General features: G+C 39.9%; 1 protein-coding gene across 1 annotated transcript; it reads left to right on the top strand.

The window, feature by feature from the left end:
* Positions 1-7,939: 7,939 nt before the first annotated feature.
* Positions 7,940-9,575, top strand: LOC139619942 (uncharacterized). Its single transcript, XM_071475007.1, has 6 exons — positions 7,940-8,317; positions 8,391-8,453; positions 8,530-8,634; positions 8,753-8,794; positions 8,939-9,067; positions 9,159-9,575. Exons 1-6 carry the CDS (start codon positions 8,017-8,019, stop codon positions 9,440-9,442), a joined length of 924 nt encoding a protein of 307 aa, XP_071331108.1. The 5' UTR covers positions 7,940-8,016; the 3' UTR covers positions 9,443-9,575.
* The last annotated feature ends 8,139 nt before the right edge of the window (positions 9,576-17,714 follow it).

Here is a 17,714-nt window from a genome sequence, read left to right as displayed (position 1 = left end):
TTTAAAACTTAATTTAATGTTACTCTATAGTATGTGGTGTATTTTTATATCCCTGTAATCAGACATATTATAGATGGATGTATCATATTTTTATGCTAGATTCACAAGCTTCAAAGTATTTTAGTAAAATATATATATATAAAAAACACCACTGTGGTTTTGAGTGTTGGATAATTGTATTTATTAAGAGGAATATTGTGAGTGGAGGAGGAGTGTGTGGTGTGTGTGCTTTTGTTTTCTAATCATTCCTCAGCAATTTCCATGTGTCAAACTTGTCATGCACCAGTTCTTGCTAATACACTGTATATGGAGAACATTATTCCTCAGTGAAGTTGGTAAAGTATATAATCCAATAATCCATTCTTGTCAGGACACGTCACACAGTAAATATCCGAGCCTATTTACATACCTCTTCACACCTTGCTCGTAAACTCAACATGAGTGTCATCCATTAGCATGCAGCAGTTTGATGCACGCACATTTTATGATGGACAATGAAAGCAATGATCATGTAGTGTCTGACACCTGAAATAAAAGTACTATAGTCTTGTAGGCTGCACAGTTGAACTGTGTTTACTGCAGTTTTTTAACATAGAAAGAGTTACACTCCCACCTACAGGGTGAATGCAGCCCTGCACGCTAAAACGTTGGCTTTCCTCCAAGGCGACAGAAGTCTCTTATACAACAGAGCACTTTTAAAAACATACAGTATAAAGGAAGGTGCATGAAATTCCTATTTTAATTATTCATTGTGCAGACATTTAAACCTATTAAAGCACAAAAATTTGACAAACAAATGAGATGATTCTCTTTTTTATCAGCTCCATTTTAAGCCATCGAGTGACCTGCTGCCCCTGCTCAGAGTTCAGCCAACCTCCTGTACCTGGTGTAATCATCGGAAAGGGTGTGAGTGTCTCTGTGACAGCTGTATTAATGCATGTTGCACATCCAAACAGAGCCGCTCGCCAGTTTTCTGCTCTCTTGGATGAGTTATACTGTCAAAGGTCATTTCAACAAAAGAGACTGATTTCTATGATTTCTGCACTAATTTTAGTTCCTTAGCCCTCACTTGGTGAAAATGATAATGGCTGGTTAGTCCCAGAAATATCAAGGAAACAATCAATACAGCTCTTGTCTGAGGCGTTCCTCCTGACATAACTCACAATAATAGCTATGTGTGTGTGACTGACTCGAGCTTTCAAACACACCCAGCGACTGAGATGCCACTCTTGGTATGTACAATACATAACGAGCCCTAGAGCTGTGATTGATGTCTCTTTCCCCTAATTAGCTTTATCTGCTCCAAGATTAGGTGGTGCTGTGTTTCAGGGACAGTGAATCATGCATCCCAGGCAGGGGAAGATACACACATCTATTATGGGTTTAGGGACGCTGACAGGAAGTTTTGAAATGTCCTGGACTAAGGAAGAGGGACTGTAGTTATAGAAGAGACAGAAACAGTGCTATAAACTCACTGTACTGAAGATCATTGGCCATGCTGTATGGCCTCAGTGTTATCCCAAGTGTGTTTGGTGACTTTTTAAATTATCCACTGATAACCAATAAATTAAGTAAATTACATTTGCTCTTTAAGAATCAGTGATATCTTTTTAATCACTTTTATTTATTCAATTTCAATCTCTGTACTTTAAGCTTTTTTAATTATACTCCTCAACTGTTTTATCTTGATTTTGCTGCCTAAATCACTTTGTAAACAAAATTGATTATTATTCTTCTTCTTGCTAATGCTGCAGAATTTAGGCGTTAAATTTATTCATCATTCATCTTTGAATGCTGCAGGGGATCTGAGGGACGGTCTGGGAAAATCTGGGTTAGGAAAATGAATGGGGAATGCTCTCCCTTCAGTCAGTGGTAAATGATGACATGCCCTTGGGCAAGGCACTCAAATCACGTTGCTGGAGCAAAACTATTGGTGGTTTTGACCTATTGTTGGTGTTATTTTAATTGACATTAGCATTAGGCTGATTCCCCAAACTTTGCAAACTCTTATGATTTAACTCTTTTGAAGCTTGCACGTCAGTATTTGTTACTGACTGTTATCATTTTTTTAAGTCATATGCACATCATTTTATATGGCTAACAATATGCATTTGTGATGGTTTAATCACAAGACTTGACATAGTCAAAATAACACAGTAAAATTCTTCTCACCAGGGCACCAACCATGAACAGCAGCATAACCAGTTGGAGTCCAGCTGTGGACCTCTGTAGGGTGTGCTTCCCCGTCGTCAGTTTCCTCTCATCTTTTGACTTTCTGCGGTTTACCAAAGGCATAAAAGATTTTTTTTTTTTTTAATTCAATTTTATTTATATAGCCCAATATCACAGATCACACATTTGCCTCAAGGTGCTTCACAATGTGTAAAAAACACAATGTCCTTTGTCGTTTATCCCTTATCCTCCCTTATTTTTTTCAGAATCAGGAAAAATTCCTTGAATGTGAGAAAAAAAATTGAAGAACCTCAAGAAGAGCAACAGAGGAGGGATCAAGAGAGATGTTCCAGTGAAATGAGTTAATATTTTATTCTTTCTATTATCCCGAGGCATTGTTCCTGGAAAGCAAGTTGGCTGTTGAATTTTTAAATATATATATATATATATATATATATATATATATATATATATATATATATATATATATATATATATATATATATATATATTTTGTTTTAATCTCCATTTTAAAAAAGTCCTATTCACTGCCACTGTATTTGGTAGGGGTGACAGAAATCTCAAACTGACAAAGCCCTGGCTTTGCCCCCCTTTAAAGCTAAAGGTCCCTTCACTCATTCAAAAATATAAAGAAAAATAATAACCCTTGTTAAGTGTGTGGCTACTGTAAGTCTTCATTGGATAAAAACATTGTATTAGAAAATGATGATGATGATGATGACTATTATTACAATGATGATGACGGTGATGATTTTATACAAAATCTATTTACTCTTAAGATGCCATTTTTGGAGGGAAAAAACCACTGCGACTGTACAGCATGTGTCTGGGTGGAGGTCGGAGCGAAGGTGGGGTGTGGATGGAGTGTGATGAGAAGGGGTGGAGGGGGAGGGTGGTGTTACAGACACGCTTGCCTTTGATAGCTCAGGTGGTCATCACCTGAGGGGGAAAAGAGCGTTAATGGGCATTCTCAGCAGCAGACAAGCACAGGCTAGCGCTCCCTCTTCCCTGGCTGCCATAAACAGGGGGAAGTATGCATCATTAGATTAGGCTCAAGCTAACGACCTGCAGTCAAGCCCACTCTGTACAGTAGCTGGCAGTGTGCACAGTGCACAGACTCAACCTCCGGACTCCTCCTCCTCAGTTTGATTGGCTGGGTCAAATGTGAGCGTTGGATGCGCTGCAGTTTGATTGGTCAATTTGTGGAGTGATTACCTGCATCACAGGAAGTGTTATTATTGTAGATTATGTTATGTGTCAACATTTCTGTTATACGCAATTAAACTGACAATAGGATATGATGATTGACCACTTGTAGAACACCTTAATTACACTGGGAGACAATTGAGATGCCTACCAGAGCTCAGTCTGTGAAAAACCAAAGTGCTTCAGGACAGTTTATTGAAAGGTAAAATAACCCTGCAGCAAATATGATTTCGATGGGTGGATCACAATTATTTGGCTGAGGGATTAAGCATGAAAAGACATATGGAGAGCACCGGGAACATTTCAGTAAGGTTAAACCTCAACAGGTTAAAATAAAACTAAAAAACTCAGAATGGTGAAGTACAGAGCACGACATTATGTTTGTCCTAACACAGATGTAAAAGGAAAAAGAGGAAAAAAGAGAGAAGAGTTGAGAAACGCAGAAAGAAAGACAGAGGAATTTGCCTGAGAGGAGAATGAAGGGAGGTATGTACAGTTGCCTGTCACTTTGAGGCGCCTGATAGCTCAACCTGAGTGTCATCTTGTTGCACAGAGCAGATATTGCACCATATCCCTAATATTCCTCTGTGAATGCTCATCATACTGCAAGCACATAAATGTCGAACCAAGCCCTAAAAAATGACATTTTACCTCCAGTCCGACCTGTGAGGAGGAAGAGATCCAGGTTAGAGTATGAGATTTAGCCCTCAGGGCAGATCGAGAGGAAAATGAGGCTCATCCCTGCAGGAGTGGATTGACCCAAGGGGAAACTCCTCTCTGAGGCTCCCTGGGTGGGAAGATTTACTGGAGTCTTAATCACAGGTCGACACCTTGGCAACAGGTTCTCTGGCCAATGGGAGAGGAGCCACAGATGATCGCCTTGTTAACTGCCATTTTTGACAGAATGTAATGCTAGACATCTTTGGCATGTGTGACTTTTGACACCACAAACCATGTTTTCTACTTTCTGGATCTACTGTATGGACTCACTCATAATTAGGGTTACATTTGTAAAGTGTATAGTATGGAATATATTATTAAAGGGTCAGTTCATCCAAATTACAGAAACATAATTGTTCACTTACCGCTCATGGTACGTAGCTGTGACAGAGTGGCTAGTATTGTTTTTGCCTTGTGTGTGTGTGTGTGTGTGTGTGTGTGTGTGATCATCGCCAAACTGTGGTCCTGGAGAGACCTACTGTTGTGAGAACTAAGGTAAAGCATGTGTTCATCTGTGGGCAGATTTTGTCAATGCAATAGCATCACAACCGTACAAGATACAGTTACAAACTTTTACAGGTGTGTAAATGAGATCAAGATGAAGTCCAGTTTTGAAGATGACTGTGGTCCAACCCATGACTACTGAGTACTCATGTAGTAATGTGGTAATGATTATTGAGTATTCATGGGTCTGAACATCAACATTTTGAAGGGCATCACAGCTGGCGATCCCATCACAAGAAGGTCTGTAGTTTTTTTTAACTTTCAAAGATATGAGCACCACAAACTAAATTCTGTTCACTTCCATTTCAATGGTGAGAAGGTAGAAGTCTCAGAAAATGATAACTCAAAAAGCTGGACAAATAAAACCAGAGATGGTGGGATCACATCAGCCCTGACACCAGTCATCATGTTGACATTCTGACCCGTGAGAACCCAGCTCATTTAAGAGCCGGGCAAATAAAAGAAAAACTATCTTCATGTATAAACTTCAATATAGGTCAGTGAGAGGTATCACAATGTTGGTCTTTCAGTTGGTAGGTCCACCATTTATACACAACTATAAGATGGATTGCCATGAAATTTGATACAGACATTCACGGTGCCCAGGAAACAAATATTAATTACTTTGATGATTCCCTGATTTTTTTTCTCTAAACTTTCCAGTTTTGGTTTTGAGTGAAACGTCTCAACAACAATTGGCTGAATTGCCATGAAATTTGGACATTCATCTTCCTACTGAGGATGATTTGTAAAAATGTTAACTTGATAATCCTCCACTTTTAGCCAGCATCATCATCATCAACAATTTAATTTGTGAACCTTTGTTCTTTGTGTTTAGTGCTAATTTGAAAATGTTAGCATGCTGAGAAACTAAATGGTGTAAAAACATGGTAAAAACTACTCTCCAGATGTCAGCATCTTAGCATTGTCACTGTTAGCGTGTTAGCATGCTGATGTTAACAATTATACCTCAAACCACACAGTCGTTAGCATGGCTGTAGACACTGGGTGAAGTTGTGTGCTTGTTAATTGCAGATATGGGACTTGGGTTAAATTTATGTAGACTAGACCTAGTTTTAAAATCTGGAAATATTGTAGTGATAATAATAGAAAAATAAAGTAATCACTGTGAAGTTTATGCAGTGTTTGCACTTTTAGTCAAATTGATATTTACCGAATTTCATCAGCCAACATCTTCAGTCAGTCAACATCTATGTATTTATTATAATTAAATACCTATTTTCCCCCCTTAATTGATGATGACAGCGATAATGAAGATGATGATGCATCAACAGACCTGTGTATATCAGTGAAGACCATCTGTAATCCAAATCATTGGTGTTTATCTAACCATACCACCAATGCCTAGAGTTGTGATGAAAAAAATGGGCCTCCCCAATTTAAGCAGTGAAATTTCACAATATTCAGCAAATGAATTTGCAAGATGCAACAGGTACTGCACTGCTTTCATGACTGTCTGCATACCAATGTGACCGCAGTCTAACTATTACTCTCTTTATCTCTGCCCCCTCCGGCACCAGGGTAGAAAACCTTGTGTTCTCTTTCCAAAAAAAACCCTTCTTTAAATCTTCTGTGGGATATACACATTTGTTTGTGTTTACCCCTACAGCAAAGTCTTTTTTATGACAGGTCTTTCATTTATAGAAAGCAAAGAGCTGAAAAATAGCATTAAGACAATTCTGACAGTTCTTGAATAATTAGATATGAGGCTGCGCACTACGTCCGCTGTCGTGGTAAAGACAACATTCTCACTCAGTTGCCCACCACCTGAGCGCTGGGAGTGTTTTGTTAGAAAGATTGATGCCTGTGTGTTTATTTGGTGTAAATCCTGTTGTATGTGGCAGTGAGCAGTTTCATTCGGACTGACAGCTGCTCAATATTCTTATTCACATAACACAAGCAGCAATCAGCATAAATCATGTCATTCACTGCACTTTATTCGCTTCAAGAAATATATATTTTTTTTAACGACAGGTTGATTTGTTGTTATTTCTGTCTAATTGTCTAACTTGTCACTGATGCACACGCTTATGACTCACAAGCAACACGCCCACATAATGGCCTTGTTGCAGTGGGAAATTTCCCTAACTCTTCCCAATAACTGGCAAGTAATAAACAACTGGAAAAGCTTCACCTGACATAAAGCCATTTTTCTGGCTGACGGGGGGAAAACAGCCACAGAGAATAAGTGGAAATTCTCATCATGTTGAAGCAGTGTCACCGCAAAGGTATTGAACGAGGATGAGGCCTGAGTCCTTTCAGATCTGTTTTCCTCTCTGACGCAAAGTGGACAGTAACATCAAATGTTATGTGAGCATGTGCCATGGAAAATAGGTCAAGGCTAATGTTGACTAAATCCAAACCTTGGTTCACCCAAATTACAACACAACATTATCCTGACCTGCCCCTACAGTAGCATGTTGAAATGCAGATAGCTTTGGTTTTATTTGGCCAGGTTTTTCAGATATCTGACCATATCGGTTGGTAGTTCTGTCTATGGTCAGAGGACAGACAACACAAATTCTACATTTAGGAAGTTTACAGTGTTGCATTTTTGTTGACACTGTCATGGAGGGGTTAATTCAGTCACTGACAAATTAAAGGAAAAACCTGCAATATGAGTGGAGAAACAGATGACAATGACTCCATCCACAGAGTGCAAGGGGTCACTGAATAGTCTCACGAAGTGACTCATCCAAACGCCAAATGAGGGAATATCTTGTGAAAAACTCATTTGTCCAGCAGAGCTCCAGAGACTTGCAGAATCAATGTCAAGAAGAAGAGAAGCTGTTCTGGCAGCACGTGGAGGTCCAACACCTTTCCAGGACAATTAATACACCTTTAATTTGTATATGTTTATTACTAAGGCCGCAGTTAGTGGTGCTGTTGTGTGGTGCTGTGTTTCTCGTGTTCATTTGTAAACGGGGTGGGCAAATCATTAGAAACCCCTCTCAATATAAAGCAGTCCAGTTCAACACAACTACAAACCACAACCTCAATAAAAAAACATGTAGTTTAATGAACACACCCCTGACAGCGTCAGTCAGTCAAAACTCAACATTATTAGTGTATGTTTAATAAAGTGAATGAGAGGAGATGGGCCTGTGGGAAGATAGCATGATTCCATCACCACCTGTGTTTAAAACCAGTGAGTCACTGTTACTGCTCTGCCTCTGCTCGTGGCCTCGTGCTGCTTCTATCTCCACCCCCTGCCACACTTACTCTGAGCACAGGTGTGCTTTCTCACAACCTTGGCAAATCACTGTGCACCTGACACATCTGACCTTGATGCCACCCATAAATGACTGATCCAATGCACAAGTGTTTATCCAGACGGAGAGGAAACCAAGCACCGATCATTTCCGAACAAAGATGAAGACTTTCTTGGTTTTCTCGCTGGTGCTGGTGGCATGCTTTCTTTGCGGGGCAGAGAAATACAAAAGCGACTGTGTTATCCTGCTTCAAGCTCCTAATGCTGAGAGCGGGGAGGAGACGGCTGAGACACAGAGGCCCGGGAATGAGACTGAGGAGCAGGTATCCAACTCAGATATCTGGGCAGAGCTGAGGAATCTGAGAGACATGGTGGTGGAGCAAAAAATAGAGCTGAGGCACCTGCTGGCCAGAGTAACAGCTGCTGAGAGCCTGGTGGAGGCCTTGCAGAAGGAGAATACAGGTACGGTGTAATGCAGGACTCACTGTCCAACAAAACAGATTTACATGAGCTTACATGAACTCTCCTGTCACAGCCATGAAGGCCAGGATGACCGCTGCTGAGAGCTTGGCAGAGGAACTGCAGATGGAGAGTGACGGTAAACACTGTTCTGTGCTTTCGCTTTGCACTCACGCAATTTTGTGTTGACTCTCTTCACTTTTGTGTCACTTTAGCTCAAACTGCAGAGCTAGCAGTGGCTCAGCAGAGGTTCAACACTCTGCAGCAAAGACTGACGGACAGTGAACGCGACGTGGAGGAGCTGGAGAAACAGCAGGAAGGTGAAGATTAAACACTGATGAGCTACAAAAAAAAAACTGTTGCTGGTTTTGATGTTGTTGCTGAAGGTTTACAGTTCGTGTTCATATGGTTATGACTGTGTGTGTGTCATCATTTCAGGACAAAAGGCAATTGTGCAGCAGCTTCAAGATACCAACAGAGGTAAACAAATGTTGCCTCTTTGCTTTGTTTTGTTTTTGTGTGTGTGTGTGTGTGTGTGTGTGTGTGTGTGTGTGTGTGAGTGTGTGAGGAAGTTCAGAAAGTGGTTCAGAATTGACCTTGTGTTGTTCTTTAACTTCACCACAGTGAGAAAACTGGCTTTTTCTGCCTCCCTACTGGCTTCTGGTGAAGGTAACACAAACGCTGAAGATTTTGTTCAACTCATCTACAGAAATGTCTTCACCAACATTGGAAACCACTACAACTCACACACAGGTAATCTGATCAGGCTTCTTTTATTTCAGAAATTTGTTTTAATATCTTCCCTTCTCTCAGCTGTGACTGATCTTTTCTGTCTATGTTTTAGGTTACTTCACTGCACCAGTCAGAGGAGTGTATTATTTCAGATTTACTGGCCATGTAGCACACACTGATTGGGGCACAGGGATGAGAATTGTCAAGAACGGACATTCCATGGTTTTCACAGGGGAGCGTCACACCACATCCACAGATCCTGAGGACAGTATTTCCAATGGTGTAGTGTTGCAGTTAGAAGTGGGAGATGTTGTTTCAGTACAACTTTCTGGAGATGTTTGGGATGACCACTACCACAGAACAACCTTTAGTGGCTTCCTGCTATTTCTTTTGTAAGATATCACAATTGACAACCTGAGAGCTACGTTCAGTTAGTGTCAGGTTCACCAATGGCGGCTTTTTGTAGGCTACCATATAACAGGATCTATGAAAATAAAAATAACTAAACAGAAGTTTTTATTCACCTCCACACCTGCCTCCTCTAATCTTTCTTCCGTCCTCCTGTTTTTCCTTTTTAACAATACCCAGACATCCAAAATAGACAATGACACAAAATGACACTGTCACTGTCATATCTGTCTTTGAAAATGTGTCTCCAGAAAGCATGTCCAGGTTTACAATGAAGTAATAAGCCTTAGGGTCAGAGTTGATTTTACTTTGAACATAATCAATAAGATTTAAAAATCCTTCTGGTAGTCAGCAGGCTGCATTAGGGTGACATGCTCACAAGTAGCTATTCTTGTTCAGCTTTAAAATGAACAGCTGAGTACAACATTATGAATGCCCTCCAGGAGAGACTATCTGAAAATCTACATATTTTTTGAATAATATGGTATCTTCTCCCTCTCTGTGACAGACAGCTTTTCCCTCCACCTTCCAGTGTGTCTGTTCAAAACAACAGAGCTTACTGTACGCTTTTTGAATGAGTGAATGATGTGGTTTTTTTTTCTGGAGAGAACACTCCAAATTAATTGGTAATACTCTGTTCAGAGCAATAATTTGTGTCTGATATGATTTTTCTACAGAAAAGTTCATTAATTCTTGACATCCAGGGGTGCTGCCAGGGCTTTCTGGCCCCTTTAAGGGTAACACATTGGGCCCCTCCACCCCACCACCAGAGGCCAAGTCAATCTTGAAACTGTAACATTCTGCAGACATGCATGCAACATTAACATTAACATTAACATTAATTAAAAACTTAAATATATATTGACCTCTTCAATAAAAACAAAGTAACATTATTATCTATAGAATGACATAAACTAACGATATTTCTTATCATTGAAAAGGATTACATCAATTCTGTTTTTTTCATTATCATAAAGACGATACATTTAGGATGATCAGTAAATCATGATGCTACACAAGAGCAGTGTGCGGGATATTTCTTTCTGGATGTGCAAATATTGTCGTTGAGAAAACTGTGTATCAAAATAAAAAAATAAAGGTAGGGTAGAGGCCTTCTGAATGTGTACTTTTTGTCAAAAACAAGAAAAGAGAAATAAACTGTTATTTTTTTATATATATATTGCAAATAAAATACTTTCTTTATGATAGTTAATACATTAATAGAAAAAAAAATTACTGACCTTGATACTGAACAACAATTGGCTTCCAAGACTTGTGATGTCTCAAATTCAGCTCGTACAGACACGTCTTGAAATGAGACTTAGGTGAGCACAGAGAAACCTTTCCCCTTCAGTAGAATAATGTATTACAGCCTTTTAGTGTCAAACATATATCATTTTGCACAGTAAAGGTCAAACATCCAAGTGAAGTAACAATAAGCAAAACACATCTTCAAGTAGAGGGGGGCTTTAACCAAACAAGTGCATTTACATGACTGCAGTATTCGTATATGTCAGGATGGACGGCAGAGGTAACTGTTCTGCACCCTATTAGTGAGCATGAGGTCAAGCTTTCTAAACAAAGGACCACTTCGGAAAAGGTGGACACATTACGTTATGAGACAGGAAAAAAAAAAACTCAAAAATTCCTCAGATAAAAGTGGGAGAAAATGACATCTCATGAATGTGATCATTGTTTCCTTTCCTTTGGTGTTTCACATCATAAACCTCCCGGAATGCAGCTGCATCAGCATTTGAGCTTTGACTAAATCCATTCAGGCTCTTTGTTGTGCAGTCATTCAGATCGCACAGGAGCACACGCACATACATACACACACGCATACTTACACAACACCACACCTCAGTTATCAGTCATCTACTATGGCTCCGATAACCATGATCAACACACAACACAGAGCCATGCAAGCTACACCTCCTTTCACTGTCAGTGTCTGTGGTGAATTCTTTCTCTCCCTCTCCTTTGCCGCTTTCTACATTCCCTGTTATTTCCCACAATGCACAGAGAAGACTATCAGTTACAATCCATCTACAAACTATCAGATGCCCTCACAGTAAAGTTTCACACCCTTGCTGGAAGATATCGCTGTGAAAAAAAACAGTGGGCAACATTACGCCATATCTTTTGTCTACTGAAAGAAAAATGGAGGCCAGTCCTGAGCAAGGGTGCTCAAAGGAATAATTCAGCTGTGTTTATGGAAAGAGCCTGGAGTGCAGTGGAGACGCGGCGTCTCCTTTGAATCTGATGAGGTGTTTAGATCAGACCTGCAGCTATGGTACGGCTAAAGAGCGCTGTTAGTCTGATCAAACAGCTGCCAATATGAAAAAGGCTGCCATATCCTCTCAGCACCCGGGGCTGTGTGAAATGAATACAGCTTCTCTGGTTTCCTTCTCACAGGCACCTCTTGGGTTGGAAACATTTTTTCATAATTGCATTTAATTCTATGTTAGGTGTCCCCACAGTGCCACTATTAAGGTTAAGGCTAAGCTGGAGAAGCTTTTCAACCTTTGTCATCGCGGCTTTTGCTCATTTAGAGGGAATATTATTGATCTGACTCTAAGAGCACAGGAACACACAAGATATTAAGTTGTATCCCTGTTATTTTCAATATTCCAATTATTCCCATGAACAAAGTCTATTCTTAATTGACAGTGTGTGTGTGTGTGTGTGTGTGTGTGTGTGTGTGCGTGTGATATTGTGGCACACCCCTTTGTTTTGGCATAATTTAGTGGCTTTTGAACGTGGTAGCTTGGGAAATGGATCATGGTTGAGAGTCTTTAATGAGAGAGGGAATTCTCAATTTGAAAACCCTAAGTCTTTGTTTCATAAAGGTAGTCTTTCATTTGATGGTTTCTTTTTTTTTTTTTGTCTCTCTGTGAAGCTTAAGGAGTGAAGGCCTATTAAAGCTGTGACAGTGCCGGGAAAGTTGCGTGCCTCTCTCTACCTCACTTACAGCTTTTCCAAGAGGATCTATTGAACTGTGAATGTTTTGGTTAGGGCTGAGTTCACCAGAGAAGGGCTGTGTTAAGTATAATTTGTGGGCATCGTCTTGGTGGGTCAGGATTTTGCACAGAAAAACAGCCAAAGCACAGCAGCTGGCAGACATGTTTGAAAAATTAGTGAAAGTGCACAGAAACACACTCATGCCTCCACTTGTATGCATGTGTTCCCACACACACACACACACACACACACACACACACACACACACAACAAGAGAATGACAGTACTTCAGTTGACTTTAAAATTAAAGGACAGATTCATTATAGGATTATAAAGTCAGCTCTGGGAAAAAGAATCAGCATTTTGTGAGATTAGTATCAAATCTTCGTAGAGAACAACTAATGATGGGGTAATTTATTGCAATAACATTACAGCAATTGCAAAGTGAATTAAAATAAAATAGTCCAAAATCAAATGAGAACAGTCTGATTACAGTGCATTTTGCTCACTCTGCCCTTTTATTGGCATATTTCCAGTGTGACTATTTGCAGCTTGTTAATATGATACCATAAAAATATTAATTCATTCTGATGAAAGAACTTGAAGGTGAGTCATAATGGCAGTTTATGATACAGTTGTATGCATGTGGGAGCCCCCAGTAGGTGCCGTTAGTCTTCTTTTCTGACTCCAGAAACATGTTTGGTGCAAGTAAAGGCCCCAAGGCGAGCTGGGAGTACATGTGCATTCCTTTCTGCCTGATTTAAAAGAGAAGTCTCATCTTTTTTTATGCACTTAAATGATCAGAGATGAGCAGGAGGCATTCCTTGATCAAAATCCTGTCTATAAAAAGCTAGAAGTCATGTGACCATTGTGGAAATTTATCTCTAATGCTGATTCCATCCATTTTCTGTTGCTCAGGGGAAAATGTAAAAATGTTGAGAGACACAGCTCGATGTAGAAGATTAGAACCTTTCTATTAGCAGCAAATTAAGCTTTGTTTTCCGTCTTATGCATGACATTTTTACGTAACATTGTGCAGCATCACAAAAGATCCAGCCACCAAATCTACACATCTACCTCTGCTGCCCTGTTCGCACCACGTTCCTCTCAGTTTCCGTGATTGAGAAGCTTTGGTGCAGGCAAGGTGCCAGCAAAACACACACACATACACACACACACACACACACACATGCACACACAAAGAACCACACACACATGCAGAAACTCATGCACAAGCACAGGTATGCACACAGAGGGCAGCTCTGAGCCAACAATTCAGTTGAAATGAAGCCCTGCACCATGGCCAGAGTCTAGAGATGCATATCTACTCAGAACCCTGTACATCTGCCCTGAAAACACATGACTACTCACATTCAAATACTGAACATTGTAAATGACCAGACAAGCTGCACAAGCTGAAACACACAGGCATGTTTTTGCTGATGTTAAGTGGTTTAACCTCAAATAAACTGCACTATTAAATTTTATGCACTTCATGGGCAGTTTGGTCTCTCCATGAACTACATTATGAGGGTACATCTACATGAAAGGTTGTTGACAAAGCCCAGTGTTATAGTGGGTTTGGTTTACAAAAGAGCTTAAAAATAAGACATACTGTAGTCTCATGGATGCAAAAAGCTTGAATCAGCCTTGGTGAGCCGGTATCATCCAGTTGCAGAGCTGCACTGCCAGCAGTTTCAGACCTGCAGCTCTGGACCTGCAGTTCCATTCAAACCTGGCTCACCTTCAATGAGGGAAGTTTACACCTGCAGATGCAGACATGCCAGTGTCCACCATCTCCAGATAAGCAGAGTCCTAACCAAAACAAACAGGAAAAAAATTGAAATATGTCGAGTAAATGACTATATGTTGACTATATTTGGTGCTGAATATGTGAACTATAAACTTGGGTAGTGTTGAAAAAAAGCTTTTTTAAAAAAGCTATCTGATGTTAACTGAATAGCTCCACAGGTGACATTTCTACAGATCATGAACACTTGTTGACACTTGACTGATGTTCATATGCAGGGCTGGCTTCACCATAGGAGGACTTTGTTAAGTATAATTTGTGGGCATCTTCTTGGTGGGTTAGAATTTCACACAGAAAAACAGTCCTCCTCCTCTCCCTTCAAACAAACCGGGGGGTTAAAATAGGTGGAAACAGTGAATAAAGCAATGTCACTTTAAAAATCTGTGACTCAGCGGCACTGTACGGCAGACACAGGACATCAGGGAAGAGTTAGGAGCTAAGTATGCTAATCTAACTAACTAACTGTTAATTTATGAACCAGTCAATCAGGAGTCTTTTTTTTAACCAGAAGCCGAATTATCCACAATGGTGTCCTCCTCTCCGTAACAAACAGACCAGGGGATTAAAACCAGCAGGAACACCAAATAAAGTTGTGTCACTTTGAAAATCAGTGATTCACAGACACTTTCGGCAGACACAGGATGTCTTGGGGCAGCTTGAAACTAAGACTCCTCACCTTAGGTTCTGTGATAACCTATTTACCAGATGTTGGGGATGTTTTTACAGGCAGCTGAATTATCCCCTGAGAAGCCCTCCTCTCCATAAGACGTGGACCAGGGGATCAAATCTGATAGAGGGGTGAAATGTGACTTAAAACAGGGCGAAAGTCCATTTTGAGCTTCTAGCAAGCAACCACAATGATCTTTTTTCCCCCCCCAATCTTTATTGAAAAACATTCAGGGGAACCACAAGGCTGACATGCACACTGGGGAGATGACAACCAAATGAAATCTACTATTACCATGATTAAAATCTCTCAGTTTGGATAATGTAAGTAAACAACTCAACATAGGTCTAGTCATTTTTAAACATTTTAACGTGTAAAAGTTACATATTACAACCTTAAACAAGCTAAGCTAACCAGCTGTCAGCCACTAACTGTCAGCAAGAAAGTGAATTTCCTAAAATGTGGAACTATTCCTTTAATTTTTACATTGATGTGTTGATATCACACATTTACATCTGCAGTTCTGAACCTGCTGATGTTTATTTTACTTTCCTATAGTTGGCACACTGACATCTGTGTGACTGGTCTAATGATGAATGCATGAAACAAAATGACCACCACCTCCCCTTACTAGAGAATTAGCAGCCTGCTTAATGTGAATGAATGAATGAATGAATAGATTAATTAATTACATTTATTGCCATTATTCAAGACAACAAAATCATAATGCAGCTCCCAACACATAGCTTTGATAAAAGGTAAGTGCTGACTTTGAAAAAACAAAAAACAAACAAACAAAAAAAAATAATAGTTCAAAAGAACAAGAACAGGGGGCTGAGAGGCTTTGTGAGTTTGTGAGTGAGTTATAGCTCATTTCTGTGAAGCGCTTTGCATCCGAAAGAAACAAGACAAAAACAAAACAAAACAAAACAAAACATCGTGACGCAGTCTTATTTACTTTGGCTTTGTGCTTATCTACCTTGATGACATTTGTTTGGTGAAACACAGTTCTGGGTGGCCCCCAAAAGGTTCCTGAGAGTCAAAACCTAGATACACAACTGTGACTATCTACAGTGTGTCAATCTCCATCAGGCTTTGAAGTTTCAGCTCAGGAAACATTTTGTTTATTATCTTATGTTTCTTCTCGCTTTTAAAATCAAATGACCTTGTTGTGTGTGAGGTAATAGATCTTTCACCCTCAACAGCTCGTCAGATGTGTCACCCCTGACACAGGAGGCTGTGTTTGGCCTGAATGACAAAGTATCTACGGTACATCTAGCTCTCATCTTAGAAAGCTCAGGCCTAACCTGGTGGCTGAGTTGTGTTCAAGGTGCGTTTTCTTCCTATTTTGTCGACATTTAGCGGCACTGCCTTTTCCTGTTTTTTGCATGGCAGTCTATTCAACTAGCTTCAAGCTTCCTCTTTACATGAGTATTTTTACCTGCAGGGCTGTGTTTTCTGTGTTTTTGTTCTACTCTGCCTCATTGACTCTAATATGGGCTTCCTGAATGGGTTATCTTCAGACTTGTTCCCACAGGAGCTGATGACTCAAAATGATTTCAAAGATGCATGATGAGAATGCAGATCTTTGAGGTCTGAAACAACTGGATTTGTTGCGATTTATCCTACAGACCCTAATCAAAACTTCAAAGACAGCTAAATGTTGCAAGGGAGACAGAGGTCTACAGAGAATGGCAGGACAGCTGTGTTTCTCTCTTCTGTACTTTGTGCAGATTAAAAGCCCTGGGGTCCCGAGGCAAGTGCACTCCCCAGTCCACACCCTGGCATGTTCCCTCCCCATCAGATTGGTTACGCAAACAACGCAAGCTCCTGGAGAAAACCGAATTAGTATGCAAATCAAAATGAGAGCAAAAAAAGGCAATATCAGCAAAATATGGATTATTCACACTGTGTTACAGCAGAGACATGAAGGTAGGGGGAGACGGCAATGTTGGCTGGTCCACCACTTTGGTCCAAATATCTTAACAAATTTTTTTTTTTTTTTTTTTTTTTTTGTCATGAAATTTGGCATCACCATGAGATAAATTAAATCTAACATTAATTTTTTTCATTAAATTTGGACCGGAATCATGCCTCCGACAGGATAAACTGCAATAACTCTGGTGAATCCTTAATATTTGTTTTAGCGCCAATCAGGTCAAAATTATGTTTGACCTATACTTTGAAACCAAATATCTACAAAACTACAGCCATTCCCATCAGCCTGTTTAATCAGCAAATGTTAGCATACTAACATGTTGAACTATGGTGGTGAACATTTTGCCCACTAAACATCATCATGTTTAGCATTGTTATCATTGTTAACATGCTCACATTAGCATTTAGCTAATGTACTCTTTGAACGACTGCACTAATTAATCTTCATCATCTATTTATGATCAAGCGGTGGCTTCATACATGACATCTCCTCAGCTGGTGTAAGGCATTCCTCACAAAACTGCTTTGGTTCTCACAGCCAACCGACTATGGAATGCATACTGTCTACTCTAAGTGGATTTCAGTGAGGGTAATAAATATTCTGCGGGTGAGCAATGGGCAAAGTTGTATAATGATGAAAAGTTGAGGCTTGCCTTGGAAGAAACAATGTCACCTGAGTAATGAGCTGGCTTCAAGTGTTTGTTATTTCAAAAGACATTTTTTCCTCTTCAAGGTGCAATCGTCATACGGTTGTGGACTGTGCTGTGGCATGTTGCGCTCAAGAGAAAACGTGGCGAGGGATTTGTTTTTGATGTTCCCAAATACACTTTCAGTAGAAAAAAAAAAAAAAAAAAAAACAGAATCCAAAAATAGTAGGGCTGAAT

The sequence above is a fragment of the Trachinotus anak genome, unplaced genomic scaffold, assembly GCF_046630095.1.
Source record: "Trachinotus anak isolate AG129_WGS33_773 ecotype Australia unplaced genomic scaffold, CSIRO_AGI_Tana_v1 ptg000004l, whole genome shotgun sequence".
In the NCBI taxonomy this organism is placed as follows: Eukaryota; Metazoa; Chordata; class Actinopteri; order Carangiformes; family Carangidae; genus Trachinotus; species Trachinotus anak.
This window is presented reverse-complemented; position numbering and strand designations above follow the sequence as displayed.

Bases quoted from the DNA above. Each gene is read 5' to 3' on its own strand.
- LOC139619942 (XM_071475007.1), top strand. From the start codon at position 8,017: ATGAAGACTTTCTTGGTTTTCTCGCTGGTGCTGGTGGCATGCTTTCTT. The intron at 8,635-8,752 runs GTGAAGATTAAA...TCATCATTTCAG, and splicing joins GCTGGAGAAACAGCAGGAAG to GACAAAAGGCAATTGTGCAG. The intron at 9,068-9,158 runs GTAATCTGATCA...TCTATGTTTTAG, and splicing joins CCACTACAACTCACACACAG to GTTACTTCACTGCACCAGTC.